General features: G+C 46.5%; 1 protein-coding gene across 1 annotated transcript; it reads right to left on the bottom strand.

The window, feature by feature from the left end:
• Positions 1–10975: 10975 nt before the first annotated feature.
• On the bottom strand, positions 10976–17931 carry B2M (beta-2-microglobulin). Its single transcript, XM_008269078.4, has 4 exons — positions 17694–17931; positions 15071–15349; positions 14305–14332; positions 10976–11661 (listed from the first exon to the last, which is right to left on the bottom strand). The coding sequence occupies exons 1-3, from the start codon at positions 17761–17763 to the stop codon at positions 14319–14321; spliced, it is 363 nt and encodes a 120-aa protein (XP_008267300.1). The 5' UTR covers positions 17764–17931; the 3' UTR covers positions 10976–11661; positions 14305–14318.
• Between the last annotated feature and the right edge of the window lie 1871 nt (positions 17932–19802).

Below are 19802 nucleotides of genomic sequence, written 5' to 3'. Positions count from 1 at the left end.
CACCACAGTGCCAGCTCTGGTACATTTCTTTCTTGAGAAATGGTAAGAGGACTGCATAAGTCACACCCCTCCCATTCTAGAGTGTAGGCTGAATTAAAAGTGCTACATGATTCTCTGCCAAAGAAAAAGGGCTGTGGCAGAACAGGACAGTTCCCAAAGCCCGTGACCCCAGCCAGTTTATTTACAGAGAAACGTGCCTACTTGTTGATGAGCTGACCAGTGTGGAGGAAGGCAAGGACACCTGTAAAGCCAGCATGAAGGCAGATCCTCTCTGGCCTGGCGAGTCAGGGAGCACAGAACCACAACTCTGTGTCCCAGTGTGCCTAGACAACTCTGTTGACTGGCCTTGCAGGCCACTAGGAGACCCCACGGGGCCTGGTGTCCACCTACTGGTATTAGAGGTGGTCAGAAAGGACTAATCTACTCCAGTAGAACCAAGAAGTTTAGAGAGACCTAGAGACAGCATCCTGCCTGATTCATTAACTAAAACAATGATTCCATTACTCTAAATGAGACCCAGTGTAATGGTTAGTTTTACGTTTCAGCCTGACAAATAAACACAGTATAATGGTTGCTTAAGCAAAAATGAAGTTTATTTCTCTTTCAAGTACAAGTCCAAATTTGGCTGGTGGTGTGGTGACTCTGGTTTTCAAAGTTGTTCGTCTCCCCAGTTCCTTCCATCTACGTGCCACCATCTCCAGAGAACAACCCTTATTTACATGGTTCATAATGCCCACATGTGGCCAACAGCAGCAGAAAAACTTGATGACTAGGAGAAAGGGAAATTTACTTTGAGGTCAACCACCAGTATCTGGTACACTTTGACAACCAAAGTCCAGCCCTGAAACAAGGAACCAAGGGAAACTAAAAGTGATCTCAGAGTATATGAGACATGAGCTTTTTATATATTCCAGATGGGAATTTTTTTTTATTTTATTTTTTATTTTTTGACAGGCAGAGTGGACAGTGAGAGAGAGAGACAGAGAGAAAGGTCTTCCTTTGCCGTTGGTTCACCCTCCAATGGCCGCTGCGGCCGGCACGCTGCGGCCGGCGCACCGCGCTGATCCGATGGCAGGAGCCAGGAGCCAGGTGCTTTTCCTGGTCTCCCATGGGGTGCAGGGCCCAAGCACCTGGGCCATCCTCCACTGCACTCCCTAGCCACAGCAGAGAGCTGGCCTGGAAGAGGGGCAACCGGGACAGAATCCGGCGCCCCGACCGGGACTAGAACCCGGTGTGCCGGCGCCGCAAGGCGGAGGATTAGCCTAGCGAGCCGCGGCGCCGGCCTCCAGATGGGAATTTTACAAATTGTCTTATAATTTCTATGATTTAAGAGGCAGAGGGAGCTCTCATCCCTTGGGTTTTTCACCAGACATCCACTATGGGTGGCACTGGGTCAGGCTGAAGCCTAGATTTGGAGCTCAATCCAGGTTTCCCTCATGGGTGACAAGGACCCAATTTTTTAAGCCATCATCTTCTGTCTCACAGGGTCTGCAATAGTCTTTTTTTTTTTTTTTTAAGATTTATTTATTTATTTATTTGAAAGACAGAGTTACAGGCAGAGACTGACAGAGACAGAGAGATCTTCTATCCACTGGTTCATTCCACAAATGGCTGCAACAGCCAGGGCTGAGCTAGGCCAAAGCCAGGCTTCATCCAGGTCTCCTGCATGGATGCAGAGGCCCAAGCACTCGGGCCATCCTCCACTGCTTTCCTAGGCACAATAACAGGGAGCTTTATCAGAAGTGGAGCACCTGAGTCTTGAACCAGCAGCCAAATGGGATGCTGATGCTGCAGGAAGTGGCTTAACCTGCTTTGCCATGGTGCTGGCCCCTGATTACCCTTAAACTCAGAGCACTGGATGCCAACAACTCACAGTCCCTACATAAGAGCATGAAAAAAATCCAACCAGATATTCTGTCTGTCCTGAGTAACAGGGTACACATCATATATAAATGTGGTGGTACTGATGGTGGCTGATCTTTTACAAACAAACCGAGCATGTCTTAGTATATTTAAGAGAAGTGCATAGACACCAACTACAGAAGATGTGGCCACATTCTGTGGAGTAGATGTATCTTCTACTCAGTTCAATTTCTGAGTATCCATCCATGCAAATTCGACATCAGATATAACCACACGTTGTATGTGACTTCAAGTTTTTTCTTCCAGAGAATTGCATTGGGCACTGTTGGTCACATTCACATTTCTGTCCCTCATGAACTCGCCATCCCTGTTTGCCACACAGCTATCTGTCTGGCCTTGGGGTGACCTTGTGTTTCCCCTTGGCCTTCTCCATTTTTCAGTAGCACAACAGAGTCATGGCAAGTTAGGTCAATCACTACAGGTTCTACAGATTCCCAGGTGAGGCCAACTACTCCGTCACTTTCCTGAGTTCTATGAGTTCTATGTCCAGGGCCAGGTCAGGAGTTGATCTCCTTCCCCAGATGAAGGTGTCCTCAGGCTTGTCTGGAATTCACCATGCCAGCACAGCATGTTCTTGTAATTATCATGCTTTTTGGATTCAGTCTTCAGAGAAGCGATACGTGTCAAACATCTCACAGCTGTGGGCTAGTCACTCTTGATGGACATAAGAATTTAGAGCTCAGGGGCTGGCGCCATGGCTCACTTGGTTAATCCTCCCCCTGCAGTGCCGGCATATCATATGGGTGTTGAGTTCTAGTCCCGGATGCCCCTCTTCCAGTCCAGCTCTCTGCTGTGGCCAGGGAGTACAGTGGAGGATGGCCCAAGTGCTTGGGCCCTGCACCCCATGGGAGACCAGGAGGAACCTGGCTCCTGGCTTCCGATCGGCGTAGCTCCGGCCGTGGCGGCCATTTGAGGGGTGAACCAACGGAAGGAAGGCCTTTCTCTCTGTCTCTCTCTTTCTCTCACTAACTCTATCTGTCAAATTTTTAAAAATTTCAAAAAAAAAAAAAAAGAAAGAAAAGAAAAGAAAAAAGAATTTAGAGCTCAGATTTTCCACTCTATCTGAACTCTGATTCTGGTTCTAGTCCTGTTTCCACCTCCACAACTGCTGTGCTCCCATAGCGGGTGAAGCCTCTGGAAACTTCTTAGAAGACAGTTGAATCTGCGGGATAGAAGAGCCATCTGTCTCTTCCCCTAAACCCAAGAAAAAGAAGTCTTTCTCCAAGGAGGAGTTGGTGAGTCATCTGGAAGAGACAGGGGTGGCTTGTAAGTAAACAGTAAGCCCTCCCAAGAGGAAGAAACCCTCGGCCCAGGAGGAAATGGTGACTGATGTGGAGGAGGCGGGCACCAGGAAGGTCCCCAAGAAAAAGGGGAAATTCTCTGCCGAAGAGGAAGGGAGCAGCGGCCCGAGGAGGCCGCCCCCAACAAGAGCAGTGCCAAGAGAAAAAAAGCTCCACAAAGCATCCCAGGAAGACTGACCAGCACGGACATTCCCTGCACCTGCGAGGCGTGCCCTTCCCGCCCTGTGCCCTCACCCCAATAAAAACATCACAAAATGCTAAAAAAAAAAAAAGTTCAATCTGGAAAAAAAATGAGAAAAATACTAAGCTTTGATAATACCTAAAACAAGATTGTATAGTAAGATTTGTAAATGTTTATATATTTACATTATATTATATATTATTGTGTATAATTGTATAATGATAATTGCATAAGAGTTGTATAAAATATATATATAGAGAGAGAAAATTCATATGCAAAAATTATATTTACATTTATTTAAAGTTTGGAAGACCTCTCCTCATTCCATGGCCTGAGGCAGTGGGGAGGAGGAACCCAACAGATACCCAAAAAGAAGTACAATTTCATTAAATACCAAGAGCCATTATGAGAATCTCAAGGAAGCACTTTTTTTATATAAGTAAAAATAGAGATACCAAAAAGCTCTTTACACATTTGAGTTTCTGACAACAAATAAGAAATGAATCATTTAGTCTGCTTGCAGGTTCATCTTGCCCAGGATTCTCTTTCTAATAGAGGCAACGAGTAGAGTTAGGTTTTTTTATTTGAGAGGCAGAGATAGACAGAGCTCCCATTCTCTGGTTCACTTCCCAGACTGTCACAATGGCAGCGTGCTGGGTTTGGGCTGAAGCCAGGAGCTGGGAACTTAATCCAGAGCTGCCTCTGTAGGTGGCAGGCACCCAACTACTTGAGCCATTGCCACTGCCTCCCAGGATCTGCATTTAAAAGAAACTGGATCTGAAGCAACAACCAGGATTTAACCCAGGCATTCTGATATAGGACATATGTGTCTTAATTGCTAGCCCAAATTCCCACCCATGCAAGTAAGAGTTTTGAAGATTTTTATCCCTGATCCTGTTTCAGGAAAGAGAGAGAGCCTAATCGTTAGCTATGGAGAGCTTTGGCTGTGGTTTGGGGCACATGAAGTTAAATTTTCAAAACCTCAGCATATATATCCTTTTAAAATTATTTTGTAATTTAAAATAATGCATTGTTAGTCATTGGGGAAATACAAATCAAAACCATAATGAGATACCATTTCATATCCACTAGAATAGCTATGATCAAAAATACAGATAAGTGTTGGCAAGTATATAGAAAAACTAGAACTCTTACCAGTACATTACTGCTGGTGGGAATGTGAAATGGTACATTCTACTTTGGAGTGAAGCTTTGGGAAACAGTCTGGGAGTTCCTCAAAGGTTAAACGGGCTCTCTGTATGATTCAACAATTCCAAGCCTTGGTGTATCCCCAGAGAACTGAAAACTTATATTCACACCAAAACTTAAACAAAGTATTGATTACAAGATTATTTATAATAGCCCATAGTAGGAACAATCCAAATACCCATTATCTGATGAATAGATAAATAAAACTTAGTGTATCCGTGCAATGGAGTATTACAAAGCAATAAAAAGGAATGAAGTTCTTGGACTTGCTACAGTATGAACGACTTTTGATGAGAAGCTAGTCACAAGTGGCTTGTTTCTTCCTGTATAAACACATTTGGTGTATTTCAGTTCATATGAAATGTCAAAGGCCAATCCATAGAGATAGAAAAACTGATGGTTTCCTAGGACTGTGGGGCTTGGCAAAAACGGGAAGTGACTGCTATTGGGTTTGGGGTGATGAAAATGTTCTAGAATTGAGGTGGTGAGTACACAACCCTCAGAATATGGTAAAAACTCACTCAGTTGTAAACTTTTTTTTTTTTTTTTTTTTGACAGGCAGAGTGGACAGTGAGAGAGAGAGACAGAGAGAAAGGTCTTCCTTTGCCGTTGGTTCACCCTCCAATGGCCGCTGCGGCCGGCACGCTGCGGCCGGCGCACCGCGCTGATCCGATGGCAGGAGCCAGGAGCCAGGTGCTTTTCCTGGTCTCCCATGGGGTGCAGGGCCCAAGCACCTGGGCCATCCTCCACTGCACTCCCTGGCCACAGCAGAGAGCTGGCCTGGAAGAGGGGCAACCGGGACAGAATCCGGCGCCCCAACCGGGACTAGAACCCGGTGTGCCGGCGCCGCAAGGCGGAGGATTAGCCCAGTGAGCCACGGCGCCGGCCCAGTTGTAAACTTTAAATGTTAATTGTTTCGTGAATTATATCTCAAAATATGTAAGTCGGCAAATGTTACACAATTAGTGTAACACAATCTGGATTTAGAAGCAAGCTCTAGAACCTGGTGGGGAGAAGTGGCAGCCCAGGAGGAAAAAGGGTGAAATTGTGAGGCGGGTGCAGCACCCCACCCTCCACCGCATTCGCTGCTTACCGAGGCAATACATCTCTCAGACTCCAGACACCTGCCTCTTCCTGGATCGCTGCACTCCACTCCGCAGTTCTCAACCTGCCTGCAGCTCTCTGCTCTGGGAAGGAGCTCCCTCCGGACAAGGCTGAGCAGCCCGGAAAGCAGTGCTACCGCCCCTGGAGCCCACCCAGGCACCATCAATGACCTAGATACATGTCCTGTCCAGCCCAGCCCTGCCCAGACAGGGCTTCAACAATTAGAGAGCAGAAAGCCGGCGCTCCAGCCTCCCGCCTCTTGGCCAGCCCTAGGCTGCTTTCCGTTCCAGCACAGCAGACTGTGGGAGCTGAACGTGAGTGGCTGGCTACCCTGTGCCGCAAAGTGGAGCGGGGCGGAGGGTATAGAGTGGGGGGCTGTTGTGAGCCCCAGGCTGGGCGACGCAGGAGGGTGTACTCATGACGAATGCACACAGGCTGGCAGTGGTGCACAGCCAGCTAAGCGAAGATAACCCAGTGGGGCAGTGCGTTGCAAACTCCCACAACTGGATGATGAAAAATACAGGGTTTCCCCCCACTTTTAATCTACTTTTACAGTTTCCCAACTGCCCAATCCGAACCCGAGCTCAGAGTGACTCATCACCAGTCTCTGGGCAAAAAACACTGGTTCAGATTAGAGAAGGGGACAGTCCCGACTGTAGTTCCCTTTCTCCAAAGCCTGGTGATTTCCGAGAAAAGGAAGGGCAGGGTTGCTTCCTCCTCCACGCCCGCCAGTGATTACGTGAGCAGCTGTCCACTGTGCACACGTGATTCTCAGAAAGGCAACAAGGCTCCCTATTGGTGCATTTTAGAAGTTAATAGGACTAGTTTGGGTTGTTCCAAGGATGAAGTCACTTGAAGTACTTAGGGACTGAGTCACAAGGGTCCCACCTTGTTTCTCTCTCTCTCTCTAAATTTATTTTATTTGTTTATTTATTTATTTATTTGAAAGAGTTACACAGAGAGAAGGAGAGGCAGAGAGAGGGGAGGGGGAGGGAGAGGGGCAGAGGTCTTCCATCCACTGGTTCATTCCCCAGTTGGCCGCAAGGGCTGGAGATCCAAAGCCAGGAGCCAGGAGCTTCTTCCAGGTATCCCATGCTGGTACAGGGGCCCAAGGACTTGGGCCATCTTCTACTGTTTTCCTAGGCCACAGCAGAGAGCAGGATCGGAAATGGAGCAGCCAGGACTCGAACCGGTGCCCATATGGGATGCCGGCACTACAGGCGGCAGCCTTACCCACTACACCACAGCTCTGGCCCCTCTCTATCTCTCTAATCTCAACATATGAAAAATCTGCTGATTATATGAGCTTACAATCACATGTCAAAATGTGTTTTATTTTCCAGTTGTCTTATTTTTTCTGTTTTTTTTTTTTATTTCTTGAATATTTATTGACCATCTATGCCAGGCTTACATACACTGAATTTTCCAGGAATGTGAACACCAGGCAACTCAAAGGAAGATGTACTTTGTTTTTTTGGTTTATTTTTGGAATTTTACCTAGAATTTTGGCCATTCTGAAGTCTCAACACAGAAAGCAAGTTGAGGCATACTGAATGTGAAAATAAAGGAGTTTATTAGAGCCAATTATTAGAGGGCCACCCAGAAACAGGTAATCTGCTTTCCTAGAATAGGTGTTCCAGATGACAGCAGAGCAGCTTGACTGTCTATATACAGGGGAGAGGGTTAATGCAAATTGCTCATTATGGCACAAGCTGCTGGTTGGCTGTTGCTTATTTCTTGCTGTACATTTCGGGAGAAATAGCAGGAAGTGGGGACATGTGCTTTACTTGAGTTGCTCACTGTCTAAACAGCATAAGCTAATCAGCAAGGATTAACCAATATGTTAGGGTCTTATGTGATTAAGATCCCATATCATTTTCCCCCAAGCCTAGTGCTTTTTAGTGATTTTTTGCATAATTTTAAAGCCCTTTTTCAGAAGAATCATACCAGAGCCAGCAATACCATTTCTGAATCCAAGCTACTGTTGGGATTCAGAAAACAATACCCAGCTATGGTGCCTTGACATGCTGAACTAAAGCAGCCTCAAGATCTCGCAAAGCCTGCCCCAGCCCTAGGACCACTGCCTCCTATCCTTTTTCTTTCCCGAAGCCCAGAGAGGGACTTTCCCTAAAGTTCCCCTATTTACCTGAAGAGGGGATCCACCAAAGAGGAACCCAGTTGTTTTCACTCTTCTTATTCAAATTTCATTAACCAGTGAAGATTAAACTCATATCACAGGCCGGCACCGTGGCTCACTAGGCTAATCCTCCGCCTTGCGGCGCCGGCACACCGGGTTCTAGTCCCGCTTGGGGCACCGGATTCTGTCCTGGTTGCCCCTCTTCCAGGCCAGCTCTCTGCTGTGGTCAGGGAGTGCAGTGGAGGATGGCCCAATGCTTAGGCCCTGCACCCCATGGGAGACCAGGAGAAGCACCTGGCTCCTGCCATCGGATCAGCGCGGTGTGCCGGCTGCAGCGCGCTGGCGGCGGCGGCCATTGGAGGGTGAACCAACGGCAAAAGGAAGACCTTTCTCTCTGTCTCTCTCTCTCACTGTCCACTCTGCCTGTCAAAAAAAAAAAAAAAAAAAAAAAAAAAAAAAAAAAAAAAAAAAACCTCATATCACAGAGAAGAGACTGAAAATCAAATACCACACTCAGTTGAGGAACTATGTTGCAGGCCATTGTCTGTTGTTCTAGGCCCATCCACTCCTGTAAAAACCCTTCACTATTCCTTTAAATTGCCTATAGTGCCACCCCCACCCCTACTTTCCTCTCCCCTTTGAAAAAGGCATTTGATCCTCAACTTTCTGGCCTTTGAGTTTTCTTTTTTTAAAGATTTATTTATTATTTGAAAGATAAGAGTGACAGATATCTTCCATCTGCTTAATCACTCTCCAAATAGCTGTAACAGCCAGGACTGGACCAGGCTGAAGCCCGAAGCCAGGAACTCCATCAGGTCTCCCAGATGGGTGGCAAGAACTCAAGTACTTGAGCCATCATCTGCTGCTGCTTCCCAAGCTCACGAGGAGGGAGCTGGATTGGAAGCACAAAGTAGCCAAGACTCAAACTGGCACTCCAGTATGGGATGCAGGCATCCCAAGTGGCAGCTTAACCCAGTGCTGAGCTGGGCTTTTATATTTTTATTTGAAACTCTTATGTGGCTCCATGCACATTTACATGTTAGTAAATTTGTTATGCTTTTCTCATGGTGCCTATCTTTTGTTATCTGGGTGTCAGTCATGAATTTATAACGGGCAGGAAATGGATCACCCCTTTTCTGCCCCTACAGCATCAATACAGTACACCTGTTAGTCTTCAGTGCCACCAGTTCACAGAGATCCCAGGCCAGTTGCCAAACCTGGCACTTCTTTATACCAGCCTGTATAGCCAGTCCAGAGCCTTCATATACTGTGTTTCTTGACTTTCATAACCGTATTAGTAAAAGAGACACCCCAAAATAATTATCATTAAAAAGCCGTGTCAAAAAATGGGAGAGGGGAGATATTGCATTTGAATGGAGTTGAAACCTCTAGTCTATACTGGGGTCCTGGAGACTGTGCCCACCTTATCTGCCATGCCTAAGCATGGGTACTTAGTTCCTATCCCAGAAATGTAGTAGGTAAGCTTCTTGTACACAAGTGACTTTCTTATTGTGACAACACCAGTCAGTAGCCAAGAACCCTTCGTTTTACAGTTAAGAAAATTGAGGCAGGAAAAGATTAAAAGAGATGAAAGAGGATGACTTTTGACGGAGGAAGGACTCAACGTTTTCCTGAGAATACAATGAGACTTTGTAAAATCCCTCAGTAAGAAGGTCATCCTCTGTCAGAAGAGAGCTCTGTCTACAGGCCTACCCTTGGAGGAACTCACTGTGCAGGGTGAGTGCGGATCATGCTACCTGAAACCCTTCAGGGAAAGGATTCTTCCATGGATCCTTTTTCATCAGTGCAGTGCCAAGTTTTCCCCTGTATTTCTTTGCTGAATTTCAGCTGATTTGTTCTAACAGGCTATGAAAGTAAACTCCTGGACATAGAAGTGGTTGCCTTTGAGCTTTACCTCTTACAGAGCCCTTCTCATCACCATCCCCTTCTCTCAGGACAGCTCTGAACAGTGCCTAGTGCAGAATGTATACTCCATATTTGCTGAACAAATGAATGACTAAATGAGTAAATTTCATAATTAGCTCATTGTGGATATGGTGACAAAGGATCAAGTCAGTGACATTAACTGTTGCAATCTCTTTTGTGAAATTAGGATTCAAACTCAGGTGAGTCCGGTGACATTCGCCCCTTAATGGTCTAATGCCTTAGATTTTAATTTGCACAGAGTTTGGGACTGCATATGTTGGGGCCCAGCAGAGAAAGCTAACAGAAACTCACAATGGCAACTTAAAGCCCCACCCAGATTTGGCTTTAGGAGCCAGTTAACACCCACCCCACCCCACCCCACCCCCAGCTCTTGCATACTTTGCTAACAGCTAGCACCTGCAGATTACTCTCAGACACTGGGGAGCACTAGAGGTATCCAGGAGTTTTCTCTTCCGCCCCATCCCACATCCCTCCATACCCAAAGACAGGGGGATGTGGATTACCAAAGCCCAGCCCCTGTGCTTTGAAGCAGGACAAACTTTGAGATGTGTTGTGTGTTCTCGAGCTCCCCATGGGAGCAGAACTAAGTGTGGGACTTCTGCAATTATACTCTCACTTGGCTTCTCTCCACTCCCTCTCCTTTATCCTCTACCCTCTTACTGTTTGGTCTTGGAAGCCTTTTCTTAATAAGCTGCTAGCAATTGATCCTTGACTCAGAGCCTGCTTCAGCATGAGTTAGACCTAAGATACTGATTCTTCAGATGATGAAGATGGCACACGCACTTGCAGACAGCAAAGGATACCTAGAAGACCACTGCAAATAACATTCTGCCATTGTGAGGCAGCAAAAATCCTTTTTATTTTTTTTCTATGCGAAACCAGTAAAAAAGAGGAAGTGGTTCCTGGGGGAGGGGAAGGCTGCATATCATTGTGGGTGTTGGTCAGACCTGAGTGCTTTACCAAGAGACAACAAGTATCTCTTCCATTTCTTGGATTTCATCTGTCTTGTGGAAGACCAAAGAATGAATAATTCTATCTAACTTATGAGAGGAGATGTATAGTATACTTACTGCATAGTAAGTGCTTGATATATGACTTCCTGGTATTTTTAATTATATTAGTTTTTTTTTTTCCTTTCAGCCCTTCTTGTGGCTTTCCAAAGAATCAGAATAGTTTTATTTTTTAAAGATTTATTTATTTATTTGAAAGGCAGACTGTCAGAGAGTGAAAGTAAGACAGAAAAATATATTTTCCATCTGTTGGTTCACTCCTCAAACAACTGCAACAGCCAGGTGTAAGCCAGGATGAATCCAGGAATATTATCCAGATCTCCTACATGTGTTGGAGAAACTGAAGTACTCAGGCCACCATCTGCTGTCTTCCGGGTGCATTAACAGAAAACTGGGTCAGAAGCGTGGAACAGTCAGGACTTGATCGGTGCTGCGCCAATGAGAGATATAGGCATCCCAAACTATGGATTCCCACCCCTAAGAATAGCTTTTATGCATGAGGTTTTCAATAAAGATTTTTACTGATATGTTATTAATTACTTTTTTTTTCATTTTTTAAAGATTTATTTATTTATTTTATTTTATTTTATTTTTTTATCTTTTATTTAATGAATATAAATTTCCAAAGTGTACGACTCATGGGTGTTATTAATTACTTTTGAGATATCTAAGACACAAATGTTAGCCTTCGATTTTTTCCCAGAAGTACAGAAAACATGGAAACCGTATTTATAAGTAGGATTATAAAGAAGATGATGCCAATCATTTTAGGTTGATGTATACAAATATATCAACATTTAAAAGAAAGAAATCCTGAAATACTCTAATTGAAATGAGGTATCCTCAGACCTGAAAAAATAAAAAGAAAATGATTAGCAAACACACTTATTTTATTTGAATTACAGATCTCACCACCAAACTTGTCCAACTTTTGCTCTGTAGATTGCCTTTCTTAAAAAGTTTTTTTTTTTTTTTTAATCTACTTGAAAGGCAGAGTGACACAGAAAGAGATCTTCCATCCACTGGTTCACTCCCCACCTCTTTTTTTTTTTTTTTTTTTTTTAAGAAGTAGTTGGGTAGATGTTTGGTCTAGCAATTAAGACACTGGTTAAGATGCCTTATCCCGGCCGGCACCATGGCTCAATAGGCTAATCCTCTGCCTTGCAGCGCCAGCACACCGGGTTCTGGTCCCGGTCGGGGCACCGGATTCTGTCCCGGTTGCCCCTCTTCCAGGCCAGCTCTCTGCTGTGGCCTGGGAGTGCAGTGGAGGATGGCCCAAGTGCTTGGGCCCTGCACCCCATGGGAGACCAGGAGAAGCACCTGGCTCCTGCCTTTGGATCAACACGGTGCGCCAGCCGTGGTGACCATTGGAGGGTGAACCAACGGCAAAGGAAGACCTTTCTCTCTGTCTCTCTCTCTCACTGTCCACTCTGCCTGTCCAAAAAAAAAAAAAAGGATGCCTTATCCCACATTAGAGCATCTAGATTCGAGCCTCAGCTAATGCAGACCTTGGGAGGCAGCAGTAACAGTTCAGGTAGTTGACTTTTGCCACCCATATGGGATACCTGGATTGAGTTCCCAGCTCTCAACTTTAGGGGGCTGTTGTGGGCTTTTGGAGAGTGAACAAGTGAATGGGAACTCTCTCTACATATTTCTCTTTTCTGTCCTTTCTCCTCTCCCTCTCTCCTTTCCCCTCAAATAAACAAATAACAAACAAAATAAGTAGCCAGAGACAATTCTCTAAGCAAAAAGAGCATCTCCCATTAGTTTGTCCTATTGGTGCTCCAAAAACCTTATAGCAAAGTATACTGCCATTAGAGTTTGGGTCCTGGCTCTACCATGGCATAATTGTGTGACTGGGCAGAACACCAACCTCTCTGGTGCTCTCTCAAATAAATTTCCCTGTCCACAAATATAATAGGAGATTTGAATGGGTTTTCAGAATCAAACAATGGGCAGTGGAATTCTGTTGAAAAGCTGAATTTTCTACTTCTGTACTCCAACTCAAGATGCACAGAAGGGGGTGAAATTGTGGCACAGTGGGTAAAGCTGCCGCCTGTAATGCCAACATCCCATATGGGTGCCAGTTCAAGCCCTGGCCACTCTGCTTCTGATTCTGCTCCCTGCTGATGTGTCTGGGAAAGCAGTGGAAGATGGTCTAAGTGCTTAGGACCCTGTGCTCACATGGGACACCCAGAAGAAGCTCCTGGCTTCAGCCTGGCCCACCCCATTGCAGCCATTTGGGGAGTAAACCAGTGGGTGGAAGATCTTTCTCTCTAACTCCATCTTTCAAATACATAAAATCAATCTTTTTAAAAAGATACAGAGAAGTCCAAGTTCATCCTCTTTCATTACTCTAGACTCTGTGTAGAGATACATCTATTAGAGCATCTTTAGTTATAACATTGTTCCCATTTCTCTCCACCAATGGACTGGCAGCCTCTACAAGGCAAACACAGAGCCCACATACAAAGGGCTCACAAACAACAGTTTGAAGGAATGAGGTCTACAAAACTCAAAACTATATCATTCCTCTCTCTGGCTGGCTATGCAAAGAATGAGTGGTTAATTTTTAAAATGATACACTGGGGCCAATAAAGCCACTGCCTTTGATGCCAGCATCCCATATGGGCACCGGTTGGAATCCCAGCTGCTCCACTTCCAATCCAGCTCCCTGCTAATGCACCTGGGAAAGCAGCAGAAGATGGCCCAAGTGCTTGGGCCCCCACACCCATGTAGGAGACCCAGAAGAAGCTCATGGATCCTGGCTTCAGTTTGGCCCAGCCCTAGCCTTTGTGGCCACTTGGGGAGTGAACCAGCTGATGGAAGATCTCTCCCCACCCTCCCATAACTGCCTTTCCAGTAAATAAAATGAATCTTTTAAAAAATTATTTATTTATTTACTCAAGAGGCAGAGAGACAGACATAGCTCCCATCCACTGATTCGTTCTCAGAAGGCTTGCGACAGCCAAGGCAGGGCTGGGGCCAGAAGCTGGGAACAATCCAGGTCTCCCATGTGGGTGGTAGGGACCCAACTGCTTGAGCCATCACCACTGCCTGGAATCAGGAAACTGGAGCCTGGTATAAGGGCGTCTTAATTGTCTTAACCGCTAAGCCAAACACTTGCCCTAGAGAGTGGTTCCTATTTGAGGACCCTTAGAAAAGAAGCCCAATGTGGAAATATCAGAAAAGGTCAAACCCTTGCAGGTGATACTGGTAACCGGTGCCTCTATCCCAGCATACCACACTGGCAGCTCCTCTGCCTTTCCCTTTAGAGAATCAGTGGCACTGACAGAGTCACACCTGCAGCCACACATCTCTCTCATGCCACTTCAAAAGAGAAGGGTACGTGATCTGCTAGGATTCTTCTTCACCCACGGAAATGCTACTCTGATTGTCAGCCTCCATAGAGTGAGGATTATCATGTTAATGTTATCGAAAAATAGTTCCAAGGACAGTAAAACAAACATCTTCTTAAGTTCAGAAACCCACCTCCATGCTGTTGATTAGTAATCTCGATCTATGAAAAAGAAAATGGAGAAAGAAAAAAGGAAAACATTAAGTTTTTACTTTTAAACACCATATACTTTTTTAGAAATCTATTAGAAAATATCTACTACTAAAAAAAAGTCTAAGGGAAGAAGGAAGAGGATATCATTATATTCTTAGACTTGTATCTGCAAACCAGACTGAATCTGTTAAAAACTAAACATTTTAAGAAACAAATGTAAAAGGAGAAAATGTCTAATAGTTAAAAAAAAAAAAAAGTCTATCGGAAATGAGGCTGTCAGAACAGCCTGCTGTTCCTAAGGTAAATACATTGTTTAGAAATGCCCCAATAGGACCAACTCTGCCTACTAGCCCCGTATGCAAACCCAGCCAGAGAGAGTACTGGATCCCAGATTGTAGGGTGCCAGGAAAGCAGGGTTTACAGACAGCGGCCTCCCTAAGATACTTGGTGATGCCAAGTACCTGTGAGGTTTACCGGGAAAGTCAGGGGAAGGCAGTAGACAAGAAGCAACGGCAGAGCATGCATCCTGCGCCAGTGCCGCTCCCTGCTCCCACTACAGGCAGACCACAGGTTCAGCCATATGCTGGGCAGACGGCATCTCAGCAGGTGCCACTAACCAGTGCTTTAGGAACATTGCCTGATGATCCCAGATTGCAGTGTTTTGCTTGTTTGAATCAAAGCAGCTTTATGCTATGGCTCTCCTCAGATACAGCTTTGAGCAGTTAAGGAGAGAACTTGAAGACTTACCCCATTTCACTGTCATAGGCTCCTTGAGAGTGACATGTTTCACCCGGCAGGAATACTCATCCTTATCATTGGGCGTGAATTCAGTGTGGACCAGGAGATAGAAAGACCAGTCCTTGTTGAAAGACAGGTCTGACTGTTCCACGTTTTCTATCTTCACTCCATTTTTCAACAACTCAATATCAATCTGGGGCGGATGAAACCCAGATACATAGCAGTTTAGGAAATTAGGTTTTCCATTTTCTGCTGGATGACGAGAGTACACTTGAACATTCGGAGCACCTGAGGAATATTGAGGAAAGACAAGTGAAAATCGCCAGAAATGTGCATTTGGGAATAACCTGGTCTCAAGCTCAGTCAGGCACTGAGAGTTTAAATTTGCTCACCTGTTTGTCACAATGGCATTTCTACTCTGGCCAAATATGCTTCCACTTTCCCAAAAGGCTGCCTCCATTTTTAGGGGTAAACCAAGACTTAGTATCTGGGCCATGTATATTCATATTCCCTTTTGTTTTGTTTTGTTTTTGAGGAGATTTCCAGCAGTATCTTTTTCTTTGCTTAGAGACTGTGCTGAGTATTTAAGAACCTTGCTCTGAAGGCCTTCAAAAACCTTTGATGGCTTCTTAGCACCCACAGAATTCCTGAGCACAGGTAGAAAACATCTGGCCTGCAGCCCACAAAATCATTGGGTGTGGCCCTGTCAAGGCAGCTGTAGGTGGAACTCAAAATTCAATAAATTTGTAGCAGATTAATTTTTAAGCTGATAATTTTGTGTGCCCCTTGGGAGAAAATGGTTCCCTATCCCTGCCTTAACACATCACAGAAGAGTCTGTTTGAGCTGGTCCCAACCGACTTTTCAAACTTCATTACTTACTTCACACACCCTAGACTCAGCCACTTACTGGCTCTGTGACTCTGGGAGAGGTATTTAAGCTTCTGAGGCTTAAATGAAAAAGTATGCACACAGTGAAACAGGAAACCCACTGGCAGGACAGAGGGAAAACAGGCCCCCACGGGCAATCGCCACTGTACATTTCTGTGTATCTTCCAGAAATGATACATGCATGGCATGCACTACTTTGGAAATTTTCAAAATAAGATTTTTTTTTTTTTTGACAGGCAGAGTGGATAGTGAGAGAGAGAGAGAAAGGTCTTCCTTTTTGCCTTTGCTTCACCCCCCACAATGGCCGCCGCAGCTGGTGCATCACGCTGATCCGATGGCAGGAGCCAGATGCTTCTCCTGGTCTTCCATGGGGTGCAGGGCCCAAGGACTCGGGCCATCCTCCACTGCGCTCCCTGGCCACAGCAGAGAGCTGGCCTGGAAGAGGGGCAACCGGGACAGAATCCGGCGCCCTGACCGGGACTAGAACCCGGTGTACCGGCGCCGGCCCAAAATAAGATATTTTCAAATGTCAGATTGTCATTTGAAAAAAAAAAATTACATCTATTATCACCAGCAAATATCAATATCAGTGAGGATGTATACAATATTTATTCTGAAAATAAATAATATTCAAATTAAACACTGTATTTCCACGACCAGAACCCTCGGCTTCGAAGGAGTTTTGTGGGAAAAGAGGGTCCGTTATTTTGTTCGGTATTTAGAACATGCTCAAGGCCTGGGCACCCCAAGAGTCTTGATAAACATCTTGGATGACTCTCATCACTGGGTTTACAACCTCTCTGCCTGACAAAGCAACCTTCACTTTCTCAAAACCGAAAGTGGAGACTCCGTCCATCTTGGAAAGTACCAGGCCAACAGCCTTGGACAACAGCGGGGTGGGGGCCCCCAGCGCCCTCCGACGACTCACGCCCCGCCCCGGGGCGACGAGGCCAGTTTCCGAACAAAAGCTTGCAGCTCCCGCCAAAGGCCCTGGTCAGGCTCAGGTTCAGTCCCGGCTGTCTGCCTCGGTTGGTTAAGTGACTGGCCGTCTCGGGGCCTCAGTCTGCCCATCTGTCAGAGGCGGACGCTCACTATGCTTACAGGACGTCGTCCGAGGCGCATTTTCAAAAGTAAACGACATAAAGTTCCTAACATCCGCGGCGCACAGCAAGCTGTCCAGGACCGGGAGCTCCCGGGACTGCTAGGAAAAGCGATGTGTAACGCGCGCAAGCTAGTTGCTGATGGGAACGTGCAACCCGTTCCAAGAACGCCGCAGGGGCCTTTTCTCGCCACGGTTTGGTTTCCTGTGTCTGGAGGTGCCAGAATGGCAAGCAAGCCAGGTGGACGGCCCCTCCACCCCGGCCACGCACACCTGTTTCCTCGCATGCTCAGCCTCGGCTCCGCGCCTGCCTCCAGCTGCGCTCGGCTTCAGGAGCCAGCGGCGCCGCGGAAGAGAAACCCACTCCCACCCCCGGCCCCGCACGGGGGCCCCTCTGGAGCTGACCAACTACCCCCACCCCACCCCGACACTCTGTCCCCACAGCCCTGCCCAGCCCACTGCGGAGAGGAGCCAGGGAACGAGTCCCGGGCTCGAGCGGCCGCCGCACCACTGCCCTGCAGACCCAGCCCCACAGCCGGGAAGGAGACCTTGGGGCAGAGGCTCTCAGAGCTAACCGCAGGGACTGCCAGGAGCGTAGGGAGAGCGAAGAAAGATCAGAGAGGAAAGAATGAAGGGACACTCACGCTGGACGCACTCCAGGCAGGGGAACAAGACTAGCGCGAGCAGCGCCAAGCCCAAGACGGAGCGCGACATCGCGAACGGAACGCCGACCACACGTCGAGTGCCCGGGGCCGCCCCTGAGCCCTCTTATATGCCCCATGTCCGCGTCCAATCAGGACGGCGCCCGCGGGGCCGTCAGCAGTCTCCGGGCGCGGGAGGCAGGACTAGGTTAGAGAGAGGGACTTTTCTGCTTCCAGTTTCAGTTTCTTGTAAAGTCTCGTGATGCTTCGCAAGGCGTGGGCCGGGCCCAGCGGGTTCGCTGTCCGTAGTTCGGCCTTCGGACAGATCTGGGGTGTGTGCCTGAATGTGGATGCGCCACCCCCCCCACCGCCCACCCATCCCCGTCGTCGGCCTCCAGGCTGGACTTCCCTTCCTCCAGCTCCCTCTCTGTGGGAATGGGCCTCAGAGACAGACGCTCAGCTGGCAGAATGGCTCAGCCAGCCAAGGGCTTGGAGCCTGAAGTTTTCCTTGGAAAGAAAAAGCCCAGAAATATATTTGGGTTGAAATATTTTTGGTTGAAAGGTGACTATCAGAACTGGAACTTGGATTTATCAGCACAGCCCCGGGGACACGCTGGGCAAGAAAAAAAACGCGCCCCATGAAGACCACGCAGGGCGCCTCGGCAGAGGGGAAGGGGCCCCTTCTTGCCTTTGGTATCTCTGCGGGGAAAAGTTTCTTTCTGTGAAATTTCGTACCACGAAGTTCCTCCCCTTGGCCTCACTGTGGTCTCGATAGCCCTCTTTGGAGAATGACAAAGCAGTAGCTGACAAAAACAGTAGCTGCTTAGGGCGTCTTAGTGCCCGAGCCCTCCAGGTGCATGGTTCGTCCCCTCCCGGTGACCACCTCAGAAGGGTACCGGGATACCTGAGCAGGTCAGCTAGAAGCCAGAAAGAGTGCATGCAAGAGTTAACTCTGGGAGTTGCCTCACTTCTTTTACGGACAAAGAAAACAAAAGCTAGGAAGCTGGGATTCAAACTCTGGCCTGATTCCACCAGCCCTGGCGCCTTACGCACTTGGAAGGGCTCAGCGTTTTAGAAAGAGTTTGGATCGCTTCTGGGTGGGCCCAGCCAAGAAAGTTAAACCCCCTGGCTAGAGGAGCGCAACAATACGGGCACACTCTCTAAGAAAACTTACGCTAAATATACGTAGAGTGAGTGACGCCTGGGTTTTGATGCTAGACAGAATAGGCAGTGGACCGTGGGGATGGGGAAGATAGAGATTTTGGAAATCACCAAGGTTTTTAGTTGAAGGGGTTACACGGGGCTTCCCCAAGGAGCACAACCAAAACCTCTAGATTGCTGTATCATTTTAGGCTTTTAATAATCCCTACCGCCGAAGCCATGTCTGAACTAAAAGAAGGTAGACTATTCTCTACAGACCTAGCAAAATGAGGTAATGCAGACAGCCTGACCCTGCACCCAACAGCAGTGGTTAATGCTGTTTACCTGGGTTTTCTACCAGCTCCTTCTGTAACTCTGAACTATAAGAATAATTGTTACACCTTAAGACCCTCTTTAAGGCTCATTGAAAACTATTTAGGCCTGAAATGTTCGTGTTGAATTGTACTAGGAAAGTGCCTTTGTAGCATAGGAAAAAATAGCTGTTTTTAGCTTCTACAGCCATGTTTCCTAGAGTACAGAGAAGAAATACTAAACACTTATTAAAGATGAATTTTGACCTATTTACTTAGAAAAACAACTTTAAAAGCATTAAAAAAAAACAGTGAAGACAGAGAACAGTCTATCAGCTTTCTCTGTATGGGAAACTGTTGTATTTTTCTTGGATTTCTGTTTGTGACTGTTTTGAACAGTGATGAAGAAAATGAGAATAAAACTTTTTTAAATGATAGGAAAAATATTTGCCTAGGAGGGCAAGCTGTAAATCTGCAAACATGACAAGTTAATAGTGTTAGCTCCCAGAAGTGCAACTAACTATAGGATTTTTTTCCTATATGGCTTTCCTAAAAATATTTTTACAATGAACACTTATTCAAAATAGTAAATGCTGGCTAGAATGCAAAGGGAAGTGGAAGGTATTGCCAAGTTCACACTTTGCTGAATTCCAAGCATCAA

Source organism: Oryctolagus cuniculus, chromosome 12 (assembly GCF_964237555.1).
Source record: "Oryctolagus cuniculus chromosome 12, mOryCun1.1, whole genome shotgun sequence".
Classification (NCBI taxonomy): Eukaryota; Metazoa; Chordata; class Mammalia; order Lagomorpha; family Leporidae; genus Oryctolagus; species Oryctolagus cuniculus.
The sequence above is the reverse complement of the archived record's forward strand: the minus strand, read 5'-3'. Positions and strand labels throughout refer to the sequence as shown.